The following is a 16,516-nucleotide window of genomic DNA, read 5'->3' on the forward strand; positions in this document are numbered from 1 at the left end:
TATTACAATACTCAATAAATGCTTAAATTAATTTTATTTTATTTTATTTTTAAAACCAAACACTATAACCTAATTGGGAAGCCTAAACCCCAGAGGTAAAATCTAAAAAAAAAATAACTTTAACACTATAACCAAAGCCTGAACCCTAGAAATAAACTCTTAAAAAAATATTTTTTTTTATTTTTATTTTTATTTTTAATTCATAAATAAAAAAAAAAATGAAAACAGTTATTATCCTACGCGGCACGTCCAGTCGTGCACTATAATATCGCGCAGGATAACAAATCCTTTTTATATATATATATATATATATCAAGAAGGGCAAGTTTACATTAAGACGTGATAGTGTAAAATTTTAGATAAGAATTTTATTGATGATGAAAGTTAATTGAGAATTGTCTTCTTCAGGGAGAAAAATAAACATTTTTATTGATTGTTACAGAAGAGAAAGACAACATTATGAAATCTCACGAGAAATAAATTTAAAAAAAAACAGACAGCATTGTCAAGGGAGGAAGAAGCCTAAGACAATGGAAAAGCGATAGAGGTCTTTAGACTCTGCACGGGCTTTTTTTAGAAAATTTGTGTTGTATGAATTTACCTCTGAAAATTATGACGATGAATTCTTTTCAATTTTCTTTCTTAGACTTTTAGATAAAGTTGCAAGTCAAAAAAGATGGGCGATGATGAAAAACAAAGTATATATTAATTTGCAAGCTAGAAAATTATATAATTCACATCTTCACAACTCTTGGCCGTTAATTTTATGTTTTTTTTACTTAAATAAAGAAAAAAAGTCAGATAAAAATTAATAAAATGATAAAATATCATTTGCATTAAAATATTTTTATAAATTAAATACACGTTTTTTTAAAAAAAATATATGCTTTTAGATTTCTGACTAAATCCAAAGTCAACTCCTTGTCGGTTTCTATATACCAAATGATCGCCGGTGGATGGAGTCATGGAGGCGAACCGTCCGCATCCCAAATGCCGACCTCTCTCCTCCTCCTCCTCCTCCTCCCCCTCCTCCTCCTCGTCCTACCCCGGGCCTCCGTCGTCGCTGCAGTAGCCACCGAGTTCCTCTATCCCAACTTCACTGTCTCTTATTTCAACTTCAGCGAGTCCGGCGGCGTCTTCCTCAACTCGCCCGCCGCCGTCTTCTCCCTCACCATCGCCGATCCCACCAGACACAACGCCAGCTTCTACCTCTCCGTCCTCCACTCCGCCACCGGCAGCGTCGTCTGGTCTGCCAACCGCAACGCCTCCATTCCCTCTGACGGCGTCGTCGCCCTCTCCAGCCACGGCCTCTCCATCGCTCTCCCCGACAGCACCGTCGTATGGACCACCCGAGTCCTCCCCTTAGCCGTGAGCGCCCTCCGCCTCCTTGATTCCGGCAACCTCCTCCTCATCGACGCCGCGAACGGCACCCTCTGGCAATCGTTCGATCACCCCACCGACACCCTCGTCTCCGGCCAAAATCTCCCGGTGGGTTCACCACTCACGGCGTCTGTTTCCAGCACAAACTTCACGGAAGGGGATTACGCTTTCGTCGTCACCCCCGGCGATGCCTTGATGACCTGGAAGGGCAGCCAGCGATACTGGAGCCTCTCCACCGACGTCCGGTCGTTCAAGGAATCCAACGCTGAGGTCGTCTCCATGGCCACCAACGCGACTGGTCTCTATTTGTTCTCCCTCGGGGGAGAGGTTGTCTTCGAGATCTTTCTGCCGAGATCGGACTTCCGGATCCTGAAATTGAACCACACCGGCGAGTTCCAAATCGCCAGCTACGCCGCCCCCAATTCCTCAACGATCACGGGAAACGAGTTCGAGGCGCCAAGCAGCAATTGCGACCTTCCCCGGTCCTGCCCTTCTCTTGCCATCTGCAACGAAGGCATCAATTCATCCACTTGTAGTTGTCCGACCAACTTCCAGGCTTTCAATTCCGGAGTTTGCATGCCGGCCGACGGATCTCGGCTGCCCTCTTCAGCCTCCTGCGGCGACCTCTCCGCCATCTCTTACATAACGCTTGAGAGTGGAATCGAGTACTTCGCCAACAAGTTCGCGAGCCCGACGACCTCCGGCGGCAACGTCTCCTCATGCCAGAGTCTCTGCACGGGGAGCTGCTCCTGTTTGGGCTTCTTCTACAGGAACACTTCGCTCGCTTGCTTTCTCTTGCAACACCAGCTCGGTTCGTTCTTCGAGAGCAACGCAGTGGGGACTTCGACCACCATCGGCTACATCAAGACTCTAGTTTCTCGATCGTCGACGCCGGATCATTCGAACGACCGCGCGAAGAAGACGCACTTGATAGCGATCTTGTTGCCCGCTGGGGCCTCTTTCCTTCTTGTTCTCGGATCGGTTTCGACGTGGATTATTTGGCGCAAGAGGGGCGGCGCTACCCAGGGATCGAAGGGGATGAAAACAAGGGCGACGACGGCGGCGGCATTGGGCGGCGGTGAAGGAGATGATTCACAGGACAACATAGAGATCTTGATACCACGGCTGCCAACGAGGTTCACCTACGCGGAGCTGGAGGAGGCGACCGGGCACTTCGGGACCAAGATCGGCTCCGGCGGATTCGGAGTGGTGTACAAGGGGGAGCTCCAGGACAGGACGGAGGTGGCGGTGAAGAGGCTGGAGAACGTGGGGCTTCATGGCCGGAAGGAGTTCTGCACCGAGATCGCCATCATCGGCAACATTCGGCATGTGAACCTGGTCCGCCTCCGCGGGTTCTGCGCGCAGGGGAGCCGGCGGTTGCTGGTGTACGAGTACATGAATCGAGGCTCGCTGGACTGCCTGCTGTTCGGCCCCGGCCCGGCGCTGGAGTGGCAGGAGCGAGTGGAGATCGCGGTAAGCGCCGCGAGAGGCCTGGCGTACCTCCACGGCGGGTGCGAGCACAAGATCATCCACTGCGACGTGAAGCCGGAGAACATTCTGCTCCACGACGGCGGTCACGTCAAGATCTCCGACTTCGGGTTGGCGAAGCTGCTGGCTCCGGAGCAGTCTGGATTGTTCACGACGATGCGGGGGACCCGGGGCTACCTAGCGCCGGAGTGGCTAACGAATTCCGCCGTCACCGACCGGGCAGACGTGTACAGCTTTGGGATAGTGCTGCTGGAGATCGTGCGGGGGCGAAAGAACCTGTCGAGGGGCAACGAGGAGGAGCAGCAGCAGGAGGGGAGCTGGTCGGGCGAGTCGTCGGCCGGGGAGGAGGAGTACTTCCCCCTGACGGCGCTAGAGGGGCACCAGGAGGAGAGATACCTGGAACTGGCGGACCCGAGGTTGGAAGGGCGGGTGAGGGAGGAGGAGGTGGCGCGGGTGGTGAAGGTCGCGCTTTGCTGCTTGCATGAGGAGCCCAGGCTGCGGCCGTCGATGCCCGCGGTGGTGGGGATGCTGGAGGGAAACGTGGAGGTGGGGAAGCCGAGGGTGGATTTGCTCAACTTCTTGAGGCTTTACGGCCAGGGACCTACGGACCCTTCGCCGCCGGTGACGAGGGGAGGGATCAGATTAGCTACTCCGGCCAACGGTAATCGTACCGCGTCTGACGTGGACTCCGTCACCTACACGGCTGAAGAGTCAATTCCGGGCCCCAGTAGTTAACTAAACTTCGTTCTTTTGACCTTTTTTTTATTTTTCATTTCCATTTTTATATTATTTTTTGCACAGAAGCTACGCAGAACAGGATGTTAATTCTATGGACAACCTTCATGGATCTATGAAGGGTGTTAATAACACTTCTGTACAGAATCGACTCGAACGTTTAGAACGAAGTATAGAAGTGACCATACTTGGAATCCATCCTTTGTTGCCGTCGACTTGGTTCTCTTGCTCGTAGAGGACTGTCTTTAATCGGTTCGGCTTCGGTCATGTCTGTCTCAGAATATAGGTCTAACTGGTACCCTAAAAGAAAAAACTAAAGAAAACAGAGTGATGAATACCTTGTACAAAGAATAAACAGATACACAGTATGAAGGATTTTATTACAAAATTGATTCCTACTTGAATTTATCGAGTTACAAACCGCAATCAAAACAAATACTGACCTCTTAACTGCCCTTGGTCTTCCACGTATGGTTCGCAATATCCGACAACCGCCAGCAGAATCTTGATCTTTTATTTGTATCTTTGAGCTTCAGCTTTCCCTGTGTGCCTTACACAGACAAGATCATCCAGTTTGTTCCCATCCATCTTGTAAAGAGAAACGCCGCTCATTTGTGCATAATGTTCTCGAGCTTCCTTTCTCAAGCTCTCGAATGGCAGGAGCTCCCATTTATTGTAATTTGAATTCTTGCGCACGTCACCCATGTCGGGCGACCCTGACACAGGACCATCTTGTTTCGCAGAACCCCAAACCTTGCAGTTAGCAAAGGGTCCTAAATCGCCTCTGTGGCCAGTTTCTTTCTGCTTCAAATGCAATGCAGCAGCATGAGCAGTTCGTATGAGTTCTTTGCTCGGCACATTGGACCAATCCTGCTTCCTCTTAGCTCTCATGGGGGAATGGATCCTGATGACCTACAGGAATAAGTATTCAGGACGTTAGTGTACTCCACACTTTTTTTATACGGAAACAATCCACAATTAAATAGAAGTCTTACACCTAGGCATTCGAGAAGTTGATAATAAGCCCTTCCTTGCAGTGGGTTGTGCCCCTTCCTAGGGGTCGAGAAGTAACGCGTCCTGCCACAAGAAAATATAAAGCCAAAAAAGTTCAACATTAACACTTGTTTTTCCATGGAGTTGAATGATTGCAGTTAAATTCTGGCGTTACATTATAATTCAGGTGTGATACCCCAATTTAGTTTCACATAGTAAGTTTGAGCTGATAAAGAAGCTCAAAGATAAGAAAAAACATTTTGAAAGAATGGTATGGATTGACTACCTAATGGGTAAGTTTCTTATCTAAGCAGGTCATAATAATTGGTATCCAAGCAAATTTAATTCTAGGCATGAAGTGTTGGAAACAATTGGCTATGCGTGACGAGGTGACCAGCATTGGAGCTCACATGCCATAGATTAAGGAAAATTCTAGGCTATGAGTTAGCCTTTGGAAGACATCAAGCCTTAAATGAGGGGGGGACTATGACACACCAGTTTGATCTCAAATAGTGAGCTGTCGGCTAATAAAGAAGATTTACAAGTATAAATGAATGAGCTTATGCATTTTGAATCAATCCTTATGCCCAACAAGTTGATGAGTTTCTCACTTATCATGACTTCGGGAACCTAAAACTTCAGAAACATCTCGATGCTCTTCTGCACTCGTAATTTTTAGCTAAGTTTGATGATACTATCGGATTTCTGGTTGGGTTTCAGTTTCATTCTTAGACTACTAGAGAAAGATAAATTACTAAATACTGACCATTCTGTGTAGCCAGGATCTACCGTGAACCCATATATATCGACAATGTCACACATGGAGAGTGCCAATTCCACAGACTTCATTCCAGTTCCCTTGGCACCTCTTCTTAGAACAATACCTTGGAAAAGATAAACAGGATTGGGAAGTTCCTAAATATGGGATGAAACATGTACATTTTAGTCTATAGATTTTGATGAAATATTTAAATTTGTCAACCACTGGACAAACAAGAGCAATGACATTGAAGTATCACCTTTATCATAGCATTGAAGTCTCTGTGCATTACACTCTTGATTATAAGCACCTCATCAGCTGCAACCACCATGCATGATATTGTATTAGTAAAAATAAATGTGAGTGCAGAAGGAAAGAGATTATTAGCCAGCTACATTCAAACGGCATGTGCTAAGGAGGAACACTCATAGGATCTAGAAATGATCGACAACATATGCACTTCATGCAAGATTCCATTTCCACCTAGCAGATTGCCCATCAAAGTTACCTTTCCAAACTAAAAGAACAATTCATAAACTGAGTGATATGCAAGTTGACTAAAAATATTCTCATGTTGCTCAAACGGATGATCTTAAAATATGATTTAAGAAACATGATAAGAAAAAACATATTGATCATAGGTTCTGTATATTAAAGATTTTTTTACGCAATCAAGGCTAGAATCTTACAAGATCCATTCATAATAGCAGCCATGTTACGAGCAACACCTCTCACAACAAGGCGAAAATCCCTTTTCAGTCCAACATATTTGGCATATTTCTGCAGAAAGACAACACAAAAATAATCAGCAAAGAAGACAGATCCAAAAACAAAGAATTTCTAAACCCTGCTTCAGGAATGAAAACTGAATCTAGTAAATCAAAAATCTTTCAGATAAAACAATTGACAATAAATAGCAGCTAGGATTCTGATGGAGTGCACAAAGTTATATCAACATAAAATAAATAAATTGGTAATTAAGTTAATAAATAAATAATCAAGGTTTTATTTGAAAACATTGATGAAGAGATTGTAGGATCGAAAATAATTTAGATATCTCCACAATGGTATGATATTGTCCACTTTGGGCCTAAGCCCTCATGATTTTGCTCTTGGGCTCTCCCCAAAAGGCCTCATACCAATGGAGATATCTTTTCTCTTATAAACTCATGACCTTTCCCATGTGTTTTCAATGTGGGACTATGTTTGCAACCTTGCAACCCCAACAATCCTCCCCTCAAACAAAGGACCACAGGCTTCTCACGTCCGATCCTCGACCCACCAGGTCTTCCTGTCCCTCGGTCCACCCGACCTACTAGGACTTCCTGCCTGGTGTCTGGTCCTCTTGATCCGAACATAAGAACCCCCACTTTCTTTGTTCGAGACCAATATTGTACCCACATGGCTCAATCAGACCATAGCTCTTGTGCACAGTCGGCGATTAAACCTTCTGGTAGTCCGGACTCTGATACCAATTGTTGGATCGAAAAGAATTTAGATATCTCCACAATTGCATGATATTGCCCACTTTGGGCCTAAGCCCTCATGGTTTTACTTTTGGGCTCTCCCCAAAAGGCCTCATGCCAAATGGAGATATCTTTCTCTTATAAACCCATGATCTTTCCCATGTGTTTTCAATATGGAACTATGTTCGCAACCTTGCCACCCCAACAGAGATGTGTCTCAGCTATAGAACATGAATTTTACTTTTGAGAAGGGGAACTCATTTTTCTCTAACTCTTTCAGCTTTAGCTAAAAATCTGATACCTGAAGATTATTATTATTATTATTGGTAATATTCATTTTTTAGTATTTTAGGTATTTTCACTAATTTCTAATTTTTATATTTTTTAGATTTTTAGTCCGTTTAAGGATTTTAGAATTTATGAGTATTTTTCTTTCAATTAAGATTTCTTTTCTTTCTTTATAAATTATGAATTGGAGTCTATATGTTGAGATTTATTTTCTTTCTTTAGGTCTTAGGGTTAGAGTCCATATAAACATGTGTTTAGTTGTTTGAGGAATCAATCCTCGAATGTTAAATAAATTTTTCTTTTTTCAGAAAGATTCGGAGGATAGCGGTTGTCTCTTCTCGCCTTCTCCTCAAACTCCCCTTCTCGTTAGCCTGTAGGATAATCACTATCCTATTGGATCCAATGGAAGGTCGTCATAGAAGTGATCAGGGTCGTGCCAGGTAGGTTCCGGCTAAGGAAGCCTCGCACAGTGGTCGTAGCACCTGTTTAAAGTCCCACATTGGAAATACATGGAAAAGATCGCGGGTAAAAGATGAAGATATCTTCCTTGGTATGAAGCTTTTTGGGAAAAGTCCAAAAATAAAACCATGAGGGCTTAGGCTCAAAGTGGACTATCTTGTGTCATTGTGGAGATACGTGAATTCTTTTGGGCTTGACAATTAATACCAAAGCTATGGTCCATGTGGAATAGTCGCCTCAAACAAAGGAGAGGAGGCACGGAGCAGGTCAAGAGTGACCGGATGCTTGAGGGGAGGCCAAGACCACGAGAATAATGGTGGTCTTTCGTTTAAGAGGAGGATTGTTAGGAATACAATCAAAGTCTCACGTTAAAAATATATGAAAAAGATCCTAGGTTTAAAAGATGAAGATTTCTCCATGAGGCCTTTTTGGTAGAGTCCAAAAATAAAACCATGAGGGCTTAAGCTCAAAGTGGACAATATCATGTCATTGTGGAGATATGTGTATTCTTTTGGTCCTAACAACACCTAGGACGAGATTGAAGATTTAAAGAGGCAAGTCGCAAATTTAACCCAGCGTGTAGCGGTGACGACGTGAAATTTTAAAGATTGTGAGGTACATGGTTGAGAGGATCAATATGGAGACCTTGGATGTCGAGTTGATCTACTCGAAAATTTTGTTACGTCGTAATGAAGAATTTTATTGATTGGATCAATAAGTGGAGCGGATCTTCGACTATAAGCAAGTTTCGAATTGGATGAGGGTGAAACTGATTGCAATCAGACTTAAGGGTCGAGCATCGGCGTGGTGGGAGCACTTGCGGCGCTCACGAGTTAGACAGGGCAAAACCAAGATCAAGGATTGGGAGAAGATGAAGAAAAAGATAAAAGATTACTTTCTTCCTTTTGGTTATACTTAAACTTCGTTCGAGGGATGATTAGGTTTCTCCATGAAAAACGATAGTTTCGACGCCCAAGATGAACTTGACGGATTCGAAGATGATTTGGAAGAAAAAGTTGACAAGGTACTTTATGGTGATGACCCTGAAACTTTAATCGTTCCTAAGAGTTTGTTGATTGAGGAAGACGTGGGAGATGAGACCGAGGCAGCTAATGATTCAGTTTATGACGATCATAGAGCAGGACAAAGTGTTTGATGATGATTCTTTACTCGTTCCATATTCATGTTTTGTCCAGCAAGGTAATATTGAACCTTTTATCAAATTATATCAGACCATCTGAGAAAGACCTTGAAGGCAAGACCGAAGAGATTTGCGAACCAATTTACAATGATGACGGAGTTGATGAGGTGCAACAACTATTTTCAAACCGTGCTGAATTTATTCATAAGATCTTTCTCCTAGAGTACCTTGCCAGCATTGCCGTCATTCTTTGAAAGCAAGATATTGCATAAAGATGATGGGCACCACTATGTTAGGCTTCGAGACACTTCCGTACCCAACTACAAACGGTTCTGTAAATACTCTGATATGGTCCTGAGTATAGGATCGAGTCACAGGTTGAGATCCGGATCCGCACTTAGTCATGCAACACGTAAGGGGGGAAGGGAGGAGGAAAAAGACTCGTCCTAGACAGAATCCAAATCACTCAAGGGGGAAGACTCGTCCTAGAGAGAGTCCTAATTGCTCAATTTTTTCCCTCCTTTATTAATAATGACACTCCTTATATAAGGAGTCAAATATGACAAGATTAGGAAAGACCAACCATAAAGGAAAACAAGGAATCAAAAATAGAAAAGCTAATTAGGCCATTATTTGTTTTCTACTATAGCAGTAGTTAAATTAGGGCATTATTTATGTTCTACTAATTAGGCAATAGCTAATTTATTTCTAATAGCTAATTAGGTTGTAATTAATTTGCTTCCAACTATAACGATGTTCAACAAAGGCGTCCACCTCGACGTCCATATCATCACTCCCCTCCTCGATACTGAGCTTGTCCTCAAGCTCGAAAGCGGGGTATAACGTCACTAATAGCATGAAGGGAAATTTCTGAATTCACTCTCCCCTCTTCCTCACCTTCCCTGTCATCATCAGGCACTTCAATCCAAAACAGGCGTTTACACTTGTGACCCATGGAGTAGGATTCATCACAGTTAAAACAAAGGCCCTTGGCTCTCCATTCTGCCATCTCGGCGCAAGTCAAACGTTTGAAAAATAAAACAGGTGGAGTCTCCTTGCTGATGTCCCGGGTCCTGGTCTTCGCCAAAGGAGGACATCCACTGCTGGTATTGAGCTTGGTTGTGGTCCCGCCTCAATTCGTGCGCAGCAGCCCCCCACCTTGATGGAAGCACTGCTTCCGTTCTAGTGCCTGGCTATATTCATTGCAATGCCTAGGTTTTCAGGCTTTTGCAATTCGATATCGATGTGGAGATCTTCGACTAGCCCTGCAGTGAATAAGTCAACTTGTTGTTGTGGTCAAAGGTCTAAGGTCCGAGCGAGGTGAGATTGACATTGGCGCTGGTAGTCTTCTATAGAGTCTGTCTGCTTCAAATTTGCTAGCTCTCCCGAAGGGTTGTTGCTTAGGGGCGGGCCAAAGCGGATATGACAGTGGTCTGAACTACTTCCAAGTCATCTCTGGCTCTTCGTGCTCTACCTGATCAAACTAAAGTTGGGCTTCCCCTACTAAATGGAAGGCAGCAAGGCCAACCTTGTCAGCCTCTGTGGTCCTTTGGTTGGTAAAGAATTTTTCACACCTTTTAACCCAGCTCAACGGATCCCCTTCTCCAGAATAGGTGGGGAACTCCATCTTTGAGTATCGCAGAGCCATGGTGCCGCTGATTGGCAGTTCAGGTCTGACCTCTAAGCCTCTAGAAGGGTCATACTCTGCGCTGGTAGGGTTGTCTGCAGTGTGCAAAGGTCGTCGTCTAGCATCTTGAACAGTACAGGAAATCTCAGCAATATGCTCCTCTAGTCCTTGCTGGCGAGAAGTGATATGCTCCATGAAAACTTGTTGTTGTGACATCAATCTTTCTATGAAGGCCTCGAGTTTGGATGTGATAGGATCCGTGTCACCCATGACCGGCTTTGATAATAAGTTGATATGGTCCCGAGTATAGGATCGAGTCACAGGTCGAGATCCGGATCTGTACTTCGTCATGCAACACGTAAGGGGGGAAGGGAGGAGGAAAAAGACTCGTCCTAAACAGAGTCCAAATCACTCAAGGAGGAAGACTCGTCCTAGACAGAGTCCTAATTGCTCAATTTTTTTCCCTCCTTTATTAATAATGACACTCCTTATACAAGGAGTCAAACATGACAAGATTAGGAAAGCCCAACCATAAAGAAAAATAAGGAATCAAAAATAGAAAAACTAATTAGGCCATTATTTGTTTTCTACTATAGCAGTAGTTAAATTAGGTTATTATTTATTTTCTACTAATTAGGCAATAGCTAATTTATTTCTAATAGCTAATTAGGTAGTAATTAATTTCCTTCCAACTATAGCGATGTTCAACAAAGGCGTCCACCTCGGCGTCCACATCATTCTCGTATGCTTTTATGGATTCCCCTTTTGACTAAAGGGCTTCCTATTTGGACATATGGTCCACCACTTTGACTTTTGGTTTTCAAGTTTCATGGAGGGCTTTCAAGTGCGCCATATGTGAAGACGCCCGTGAAAGGTGCTTAAATCATTGCTACAATTTTTATGATGAAGGCTGGTGCCATACTACACTCCAATCCACAACGCACACTGATTATTGTGACAACGCTTCCCAATCCAAGCACTATTTCTTTAAGGACTTGAAAAGACTACTAAGAGATGATGCATTAAAGTTCTTCTCAGTAGCAGTGTTTTGGGTCTTAGAGGTGGACTAGGAATGTTATGCCTCTTCTCCTTCTTGTTTTATAAATTGAGGAAGAAAAATCTCAAAAAGAATGAAGAGATTGAGCTATTTCTTGAAAAGCAAGAAGATGAACAAGAGAAACGTCTGCAATGTCACGCTCTTCGACAGATCAACGAGGGTTCCCAAAGTCAGCAACTGCGGGTATATTTTATCTATTTGGTGCCAGATGATCTTCCTCCTAGACTACCTACCACCTGAAATTACTCTAAACTCGAGGATGAGTTCTTTCAACATGTAGGAGGATCTGAAGATTATTATTATTATTTTTGGTAATTTTTATTTTTTAGTATTTAAGGTATTTTTGATATTTTAGGTATTTTTAGTAATTTCTATTTTTTATATTTTTAGTTTGTTTAGGAATTTAAAATTATGAGTCTTTTTCCTTTTATTATGATTCCTTTCCTTTCTTCATAAGTTTGGAATTGAGGTTTATGTTGGGATTTATTTCCTTTTTTTGGATCTTAAGGTTAGAGTATATATAAACACGTGTTTAGCTGTTTGAGGAATCAATCCTCGAATATTAAATAAAATTTCCTTCTTTCAGAAAGATCGGGAGGCAACGGTTATCTCTTCTTGCTTTCTCCTCAAACCCTCATTTTCGTCAGCCTGCAGGATAATCGCTATACTGCCCGGCGTCAAAATCTATTTCTTTTATTGGAGTAGATAGCAGAAGTTCTTTTCTCCTGGAAGCACTTTTTTTTTTTGTGAAACAAATGGAGTCTTAACTCTTAATCAAACTAAAATATCAGCCATGCTAGTTTCTCAAGAGGTAATTTCTTCAGCAAATATATTTGGTAGAACTAAATCTTGAAGTTACTTTTCATTCTGAAGATCATGTACCAAATAAGGGGAAAAAAAATATAAGAATGTAACTAAAACACTAAAAGTTTAGAGTCCAAGAAATTGTGTAGACCATAAAATAAATTATCACAATATTGAATATGGACCAAAGAAAAATAATTGACCGTTTACCTCATTTACCGGAGCCTCATTATCCCTGAATACTGCATCATGTTCATCAATCTCCTGCCCCAATTCCGTCTTTAAGAGGTCCCCTGAGTTCCCAACGACAGCACAAGTTCTGAACTGGCGAGGATAGAATGGAGGCTTTGCAGGTAATATTAAGTTAAGATGTTCCTCGCAAAGTGACCGATTATAGCATTTATCTGCACCCCTAAAATCAAAGAAAGTATAGTGAACCACCTATTTAGTCATCTAAGAGAAAAATCACAAGAATCAGCTCAGAATATAACTTACAACTGTGCAATTCTTTTTGCAGCATAATCAAACCATCCATCAGGTCGAACATCCAGATATTCCCGTGTCAAGACTGTGGTCATGTTATGATACTGGCAAAACTAGTGGGTTTAGTGCAAACTACAACAATAAAACTAGCAACAAAGGCTAAATGACCTGTTCCCAGAGAAGGATAGCTTCACAAACATCATATTTGTACTCCAGTGGCTCAAAAATTTTAAACTGTGCATTATACTGCAAAGTAGAAAATACAAACTCTGATTTGTCTTTAAAAAAAATTCTTATGGAAGTGAGATAAAGTTTGAACAAATAGTTGAAAATTTTGACCCAGGTGCTGTTGGTGCCTTGGGGAAATTTGAGGACTAATTTACAGTGGTCAATGATTTCTGCAGTAAGCCCAAGTCCTCTGCTTGCCTAAACAAAGTCACATGGTTAGCACATAATTATAATATCTAAAGTTTGAAAATTTGTTCATGCATAACAACAAGTACCAATTGTGTAAATGGATGTAAAGTCATAGATATGTCTGAAAACTATGTTCCAAGGTTGCCAGTTCCAGGAAACATCAATTAACTTAACACAGTAGAAGTTGAGAATAGGCTATTCCATTCTATAGATAAATAGATAAATTTAGATAATTTTTTGTAAAACCATACTTAGGCAAAAACTTCTTTTACAAAAATTCCAACCTGTGTTTTCAATTGTATTTCCACTTTAGTTCAGTTGGCTATTTCCACAAGAAGCAAAGCCAACAATGCACTTCCTCCTACACAACTTTAAGAGAACTTAACTGATCATCCTTAAGAAGAAACTCCGCATCATGGACTTTCTACACAAGCTTGATATTCCGCCACTGTGTCACATCCCACATGCACCTTCTAAAAATATCAGGTCATATCAGTAGAAAATCTAATGCTTCATCACCAAGTTGCTCGTCAAGACTAGCAAAAGCTACTCCCAAAGAAGACCCTGTTACGTGGGTTAATTGGTACAAATCCTAACAATCAACCTTCCACAAAAAAATTGTGCATCTAGAGTATCAAGATACATCAAACTAGGCACATCAGTGCAAACAATCGGATTTGAGAGAAGAGTGAAAATTTTAAATGCCTTTGTTGTGGAATGACTGAACTATAGAATGTCACTGACTCATCTGTCATCTCCCCACCCCCACAATACATACAAGTAATATAACTTAGATGTTCAAACTTTGTAAATATTACTAAGATATTGGTTAGGCACTTGGCATCTCTTTCTCTCCTTAAAAAAATAACATTCCAACCCTGATCATTCACAATGAGAAGTATTGCCTGTATAGATGAATATCCAAAGTCTGAACTCAACAAAAGTTAAGCTAGTTTAGAAACCTCATGGCCTCAGAAGAAATTTAAAAGTTTTGTTTCACCTCCTCGTAATCAGTTGTTTCGCTTGCATTTTCTTCTATTTACAATGTTTTCATGATAATTGTTCAAGTTGAAGTTTTTTCTCTCTGGTTCTCTGAAAAACTTCATTTTGCTTGGGTAATCAAAGGAAATTTCTAAAATGAGTCACTCTTACAAAAAAGAGCATCCTATCTTTATAAGCATTATCAGTTAACTTGTTATTTCACAATACATCCAATTCTCACAAAAAATATGCAAGAACCTCTTCAAGATAAGCTGGAAATTTGTTGAAAGTAAGAGTGCTAGGGAGCACAGCAACTTGATCATCCAGAAAAATTCAGTGCCAACCCAACTATTTGAGGGCAGCTAAATGGAACCCATCCCTCGATAATTTGTGCAAGATTATATCATTGAAAATATTGAGACATCCCAAAATAATTTTGGTTAAATTAACTATATGCTTCTTTGCATTTCGTCTACCCTCATGCGTCCAATTCTCATTTCCTCAGCTTCAAGTATAATCAATTTAATTTTTCTCACTTTTCAACATGCCAATACCATCTTAAGCAACAATATAAAGGATCCATTAAAAGTTTTTTTTTTAAAATGTTCCTTTGTTTCCATTAAGGGAACTAAATTGCATAACCGCTCTCTAGATTGCTACACAGGACAACCATATTTGCCATCATACTCAAAACAAACAGACGATTTTAATTCAAAGAAAAGAGGTACAGAGATCTCTCTGCATAAGAGAAATTTTCTATAAAAAAAGCAGAATCCAAAAAGATCAACAAAACGCACCACGCATTGCTGGACGGTGGACTGAAAATCCGATAGGATTTGGATCTGGCCGTCGGCGACCGATATCCGGGTTCCTGGGAAAGAAAAACAAAAGTCTCCGAGAGGTAAACAAGGAATACAATTGAGGGCTTATGTGTCGATTACTTGCTTCTCCTGCGGCGGCTCACCGGTGAAGAGGGAGGACTGGATGGAGACGACGACAGCGGAGAAGACGAGGGCCGCAGCGAGGAGGATGGCGATGACGGTCGGATGCCGACTAGCCGCGTTGCTCTTCGCCGTTCTCATTTCCCCCCGCGACGGCGAGATCGGATTTGACTGGATCGCTCCGCCCTCACCACCGTCTCCGGCAGTGTATTTATCATCATTATTATTATTTAAAAAAAGAACGGTAAATTTTCCCAAAAATGAACATGATTTTCAGCAAACGCAGAAAAATATAATTTATGTGAATTGTTATGATTATTGTTTTTTTTTTTTGGGAGGTTGGATCATATGGACCATAAAAATCGATTTAAAAGGTTATCACGTGCAATGCGCATGCACGTAGAAACACAACTCACGTATAAATGCGCCTCGAGCCCTAGCCTCTCGTGATCTTCCATCTCCGCGATCCGCCGATGATGAAAACTCCACCGCGATCCGCCGGCAATGTGAATACCACCTCGCCCACAAATTTCAGAACCCTAACCCCTCCCCGACGGCCTCCAGTGTCCCCGACGACCTCCAACGTTTGCGACTCACGCAGAAACCCACTGCGATCTGGCAGCGACGACCCAGTTCCCTGACTCCTTCGAGGCCCAGCCCTGCCCACGACTGACGACGGCCAAAGCTCAGCCGCCGTTAGGGCTGATTTCAACTGTTGGTGTGAACAAGTTTGTTCCTTTAATTCCTTCTTATTTAAAAGTTTCAGAGCTTTTATAATGAGTTCTAGAGAAATTAAACCAAGATTTGAGTTTTCTTTTTCATCTAATGTACTTAACTATGTGTTTCAGAGCTTATTTCAAAGTGGAATAGATTGGACTTTGAAGTTATAACAATTACCTAGGTATAATAACATATTAGAACTTTGAAGTTATAAATAAGCCTATTTCTTTGATGTTGATGTTGAAATTATAAGAACAGATTGGAACTTGATGTTGAATTTGAATTTAGAGTGTCTTAAGAACACTGTTGAGCACTCTGATGATTGGAAATAATTTGAATTCAGAGTGCAACACTAGTTCAAGGCATAATATTGTTGAAGACATTAGGCATAATAATTTTGAATTATGCATTGAACTAGTGTTGTACGCTGTCAAATTCAACATCAAGTTCCAATCTGTACTCAACATCAAGTTACTCATGGCATCAACTTTGAATTATAACTTTGAGCTTATTTCTTTGTGGCTATTTTTTTTTTTGCCCTAAATATAATTTTTTTACAAGATCAAAGTAATTATCATGGTAGGTGAATCTACAAGTTGTCGTCGTTTGAATTTTGAAGAAAATGAAGATATTTTGGAATGTGACTTTGATGTTATTAACAAAGGTAATAAGAATCATATTGGGAATGTATTGAGCTTCAGTATATCAAATTTTCCTTTTTAGCCAACTTGCTTTGTTTGTTTGATTGTACATGCTTGAATATTGAAACAGATTTA

General features: G+C 41.7%; 2 protein-coding genes across 3 annotated transcripts; one reads left to right on the plus strand and one right to left on the minus strand.

Annotated features, from left to right (window-relative positions):
• Positions 1-856: 856 nt before the first annotated feature.
• LOC121978463 (G-type lectin S-receptor-like serine/threonine-protein kinase At5g35370) lies at positions 857-3,756 on the plus strand. Its single transcript, XM_042530806.1, has one exon. It carries the CDS (start codon positions 943-945, stop codon positions 3,601-3,603), a length of 2,661 nt encoding a protein of 886 aa, XP_042386740.1. The 5' UTR covers positions 857-942; the 3' UTR covers positions 3,604-3,756.
• LOC121975773 (sialyltransferase-like protein 5) lies at positions 3,714-15,282 on the minus strand. 2 transcript variants are annotated; one of them, XR_006110414.1, is made up of 12 exons: positions 15,044-15,282; positions 14,877-14,950; positions 13,021-13,107; positions 12,850-12,927; positions 12,694-12,785; positions 12,409-12,610; positions 6,046-6,136; positions 5,616-5,674; positions 5,363-5,511; positions 4,599-4,680; positions 4,047-4,515; positions 3,714-3,916 (listed from the first exon to the last, which is right to left on the minus strand). XR_006110414.1 is itself a non-coding variant. In XM_042527613.1 (11 exons), the coding sequence occupies exons 1-11, from the start codon at positions 15,159-15,161 to the stop codon at positions 4,117-4,119; spliced, it is 1,431 nt and encodes a 476-aa protein (XP_042383547.1). In that variant the 5' UTR covers positions 15,162-15,282; the 3' UTR covers positions 3,918-4,116. The 2 variants fall into 2 exon arrangements, 1 of the variants encoding a protein (XP_042383547.1); XM_042527613.1 differs by lacking the exon at positions 3,714-3,916 and having other exon boundaries at positions 3,918-4,515.
• Positions 15,283-16,516: the final 1,234 nt, after the last annotated feature.

This window comes from Zingiber officinale, chromosome 4B, assembly GCF_018446385.1.
Source record: "Zingiber officinale cultivar Zhangliang chromosome 4B, Zo_v1.1, whole genome shotgun sequence".
In the NCBI taxonomy this organism is placed as follows: Eukaryota; Viridiplantae; Streptophyta; class Magnoliopsida; order Zingiberales; family Zingiberaceae; genus Zingiber; species Zingiber officinale.

Excerpts from the sequence above, each read along its gene's own strand:
- LOC121978463 (XM_042530806.1), top strand. The coding sequence starts at position 943 with ATGATCGCCGGTGGATGGAGTCATGGAGGCGAACCGTCCGCATCCCAA.
- LOC121975773 (XM_042527613.1), bottom strand. The coding sequence starts at position 15,161 with ATGAGAACGGCGAAGAGCAACGCGGCTAGTCGGCATCCGACCGTCATC. Across the intron at positions 6,137-12,408 it reads ATGAGGCTCCGGTAAATGAG|AAATATGCCAAATATGTTGG; the intron begins GTAAACGGTCAA and ends GTCTTTCTGCAG. Across the intron at positions 5,512-5,615 it reads ACTTCAATGCTATGATAAAG|GAACTTCCCAATCCTGTTTA; the intron begins GTGATACTTCAA and ends TCCCATATTTAG.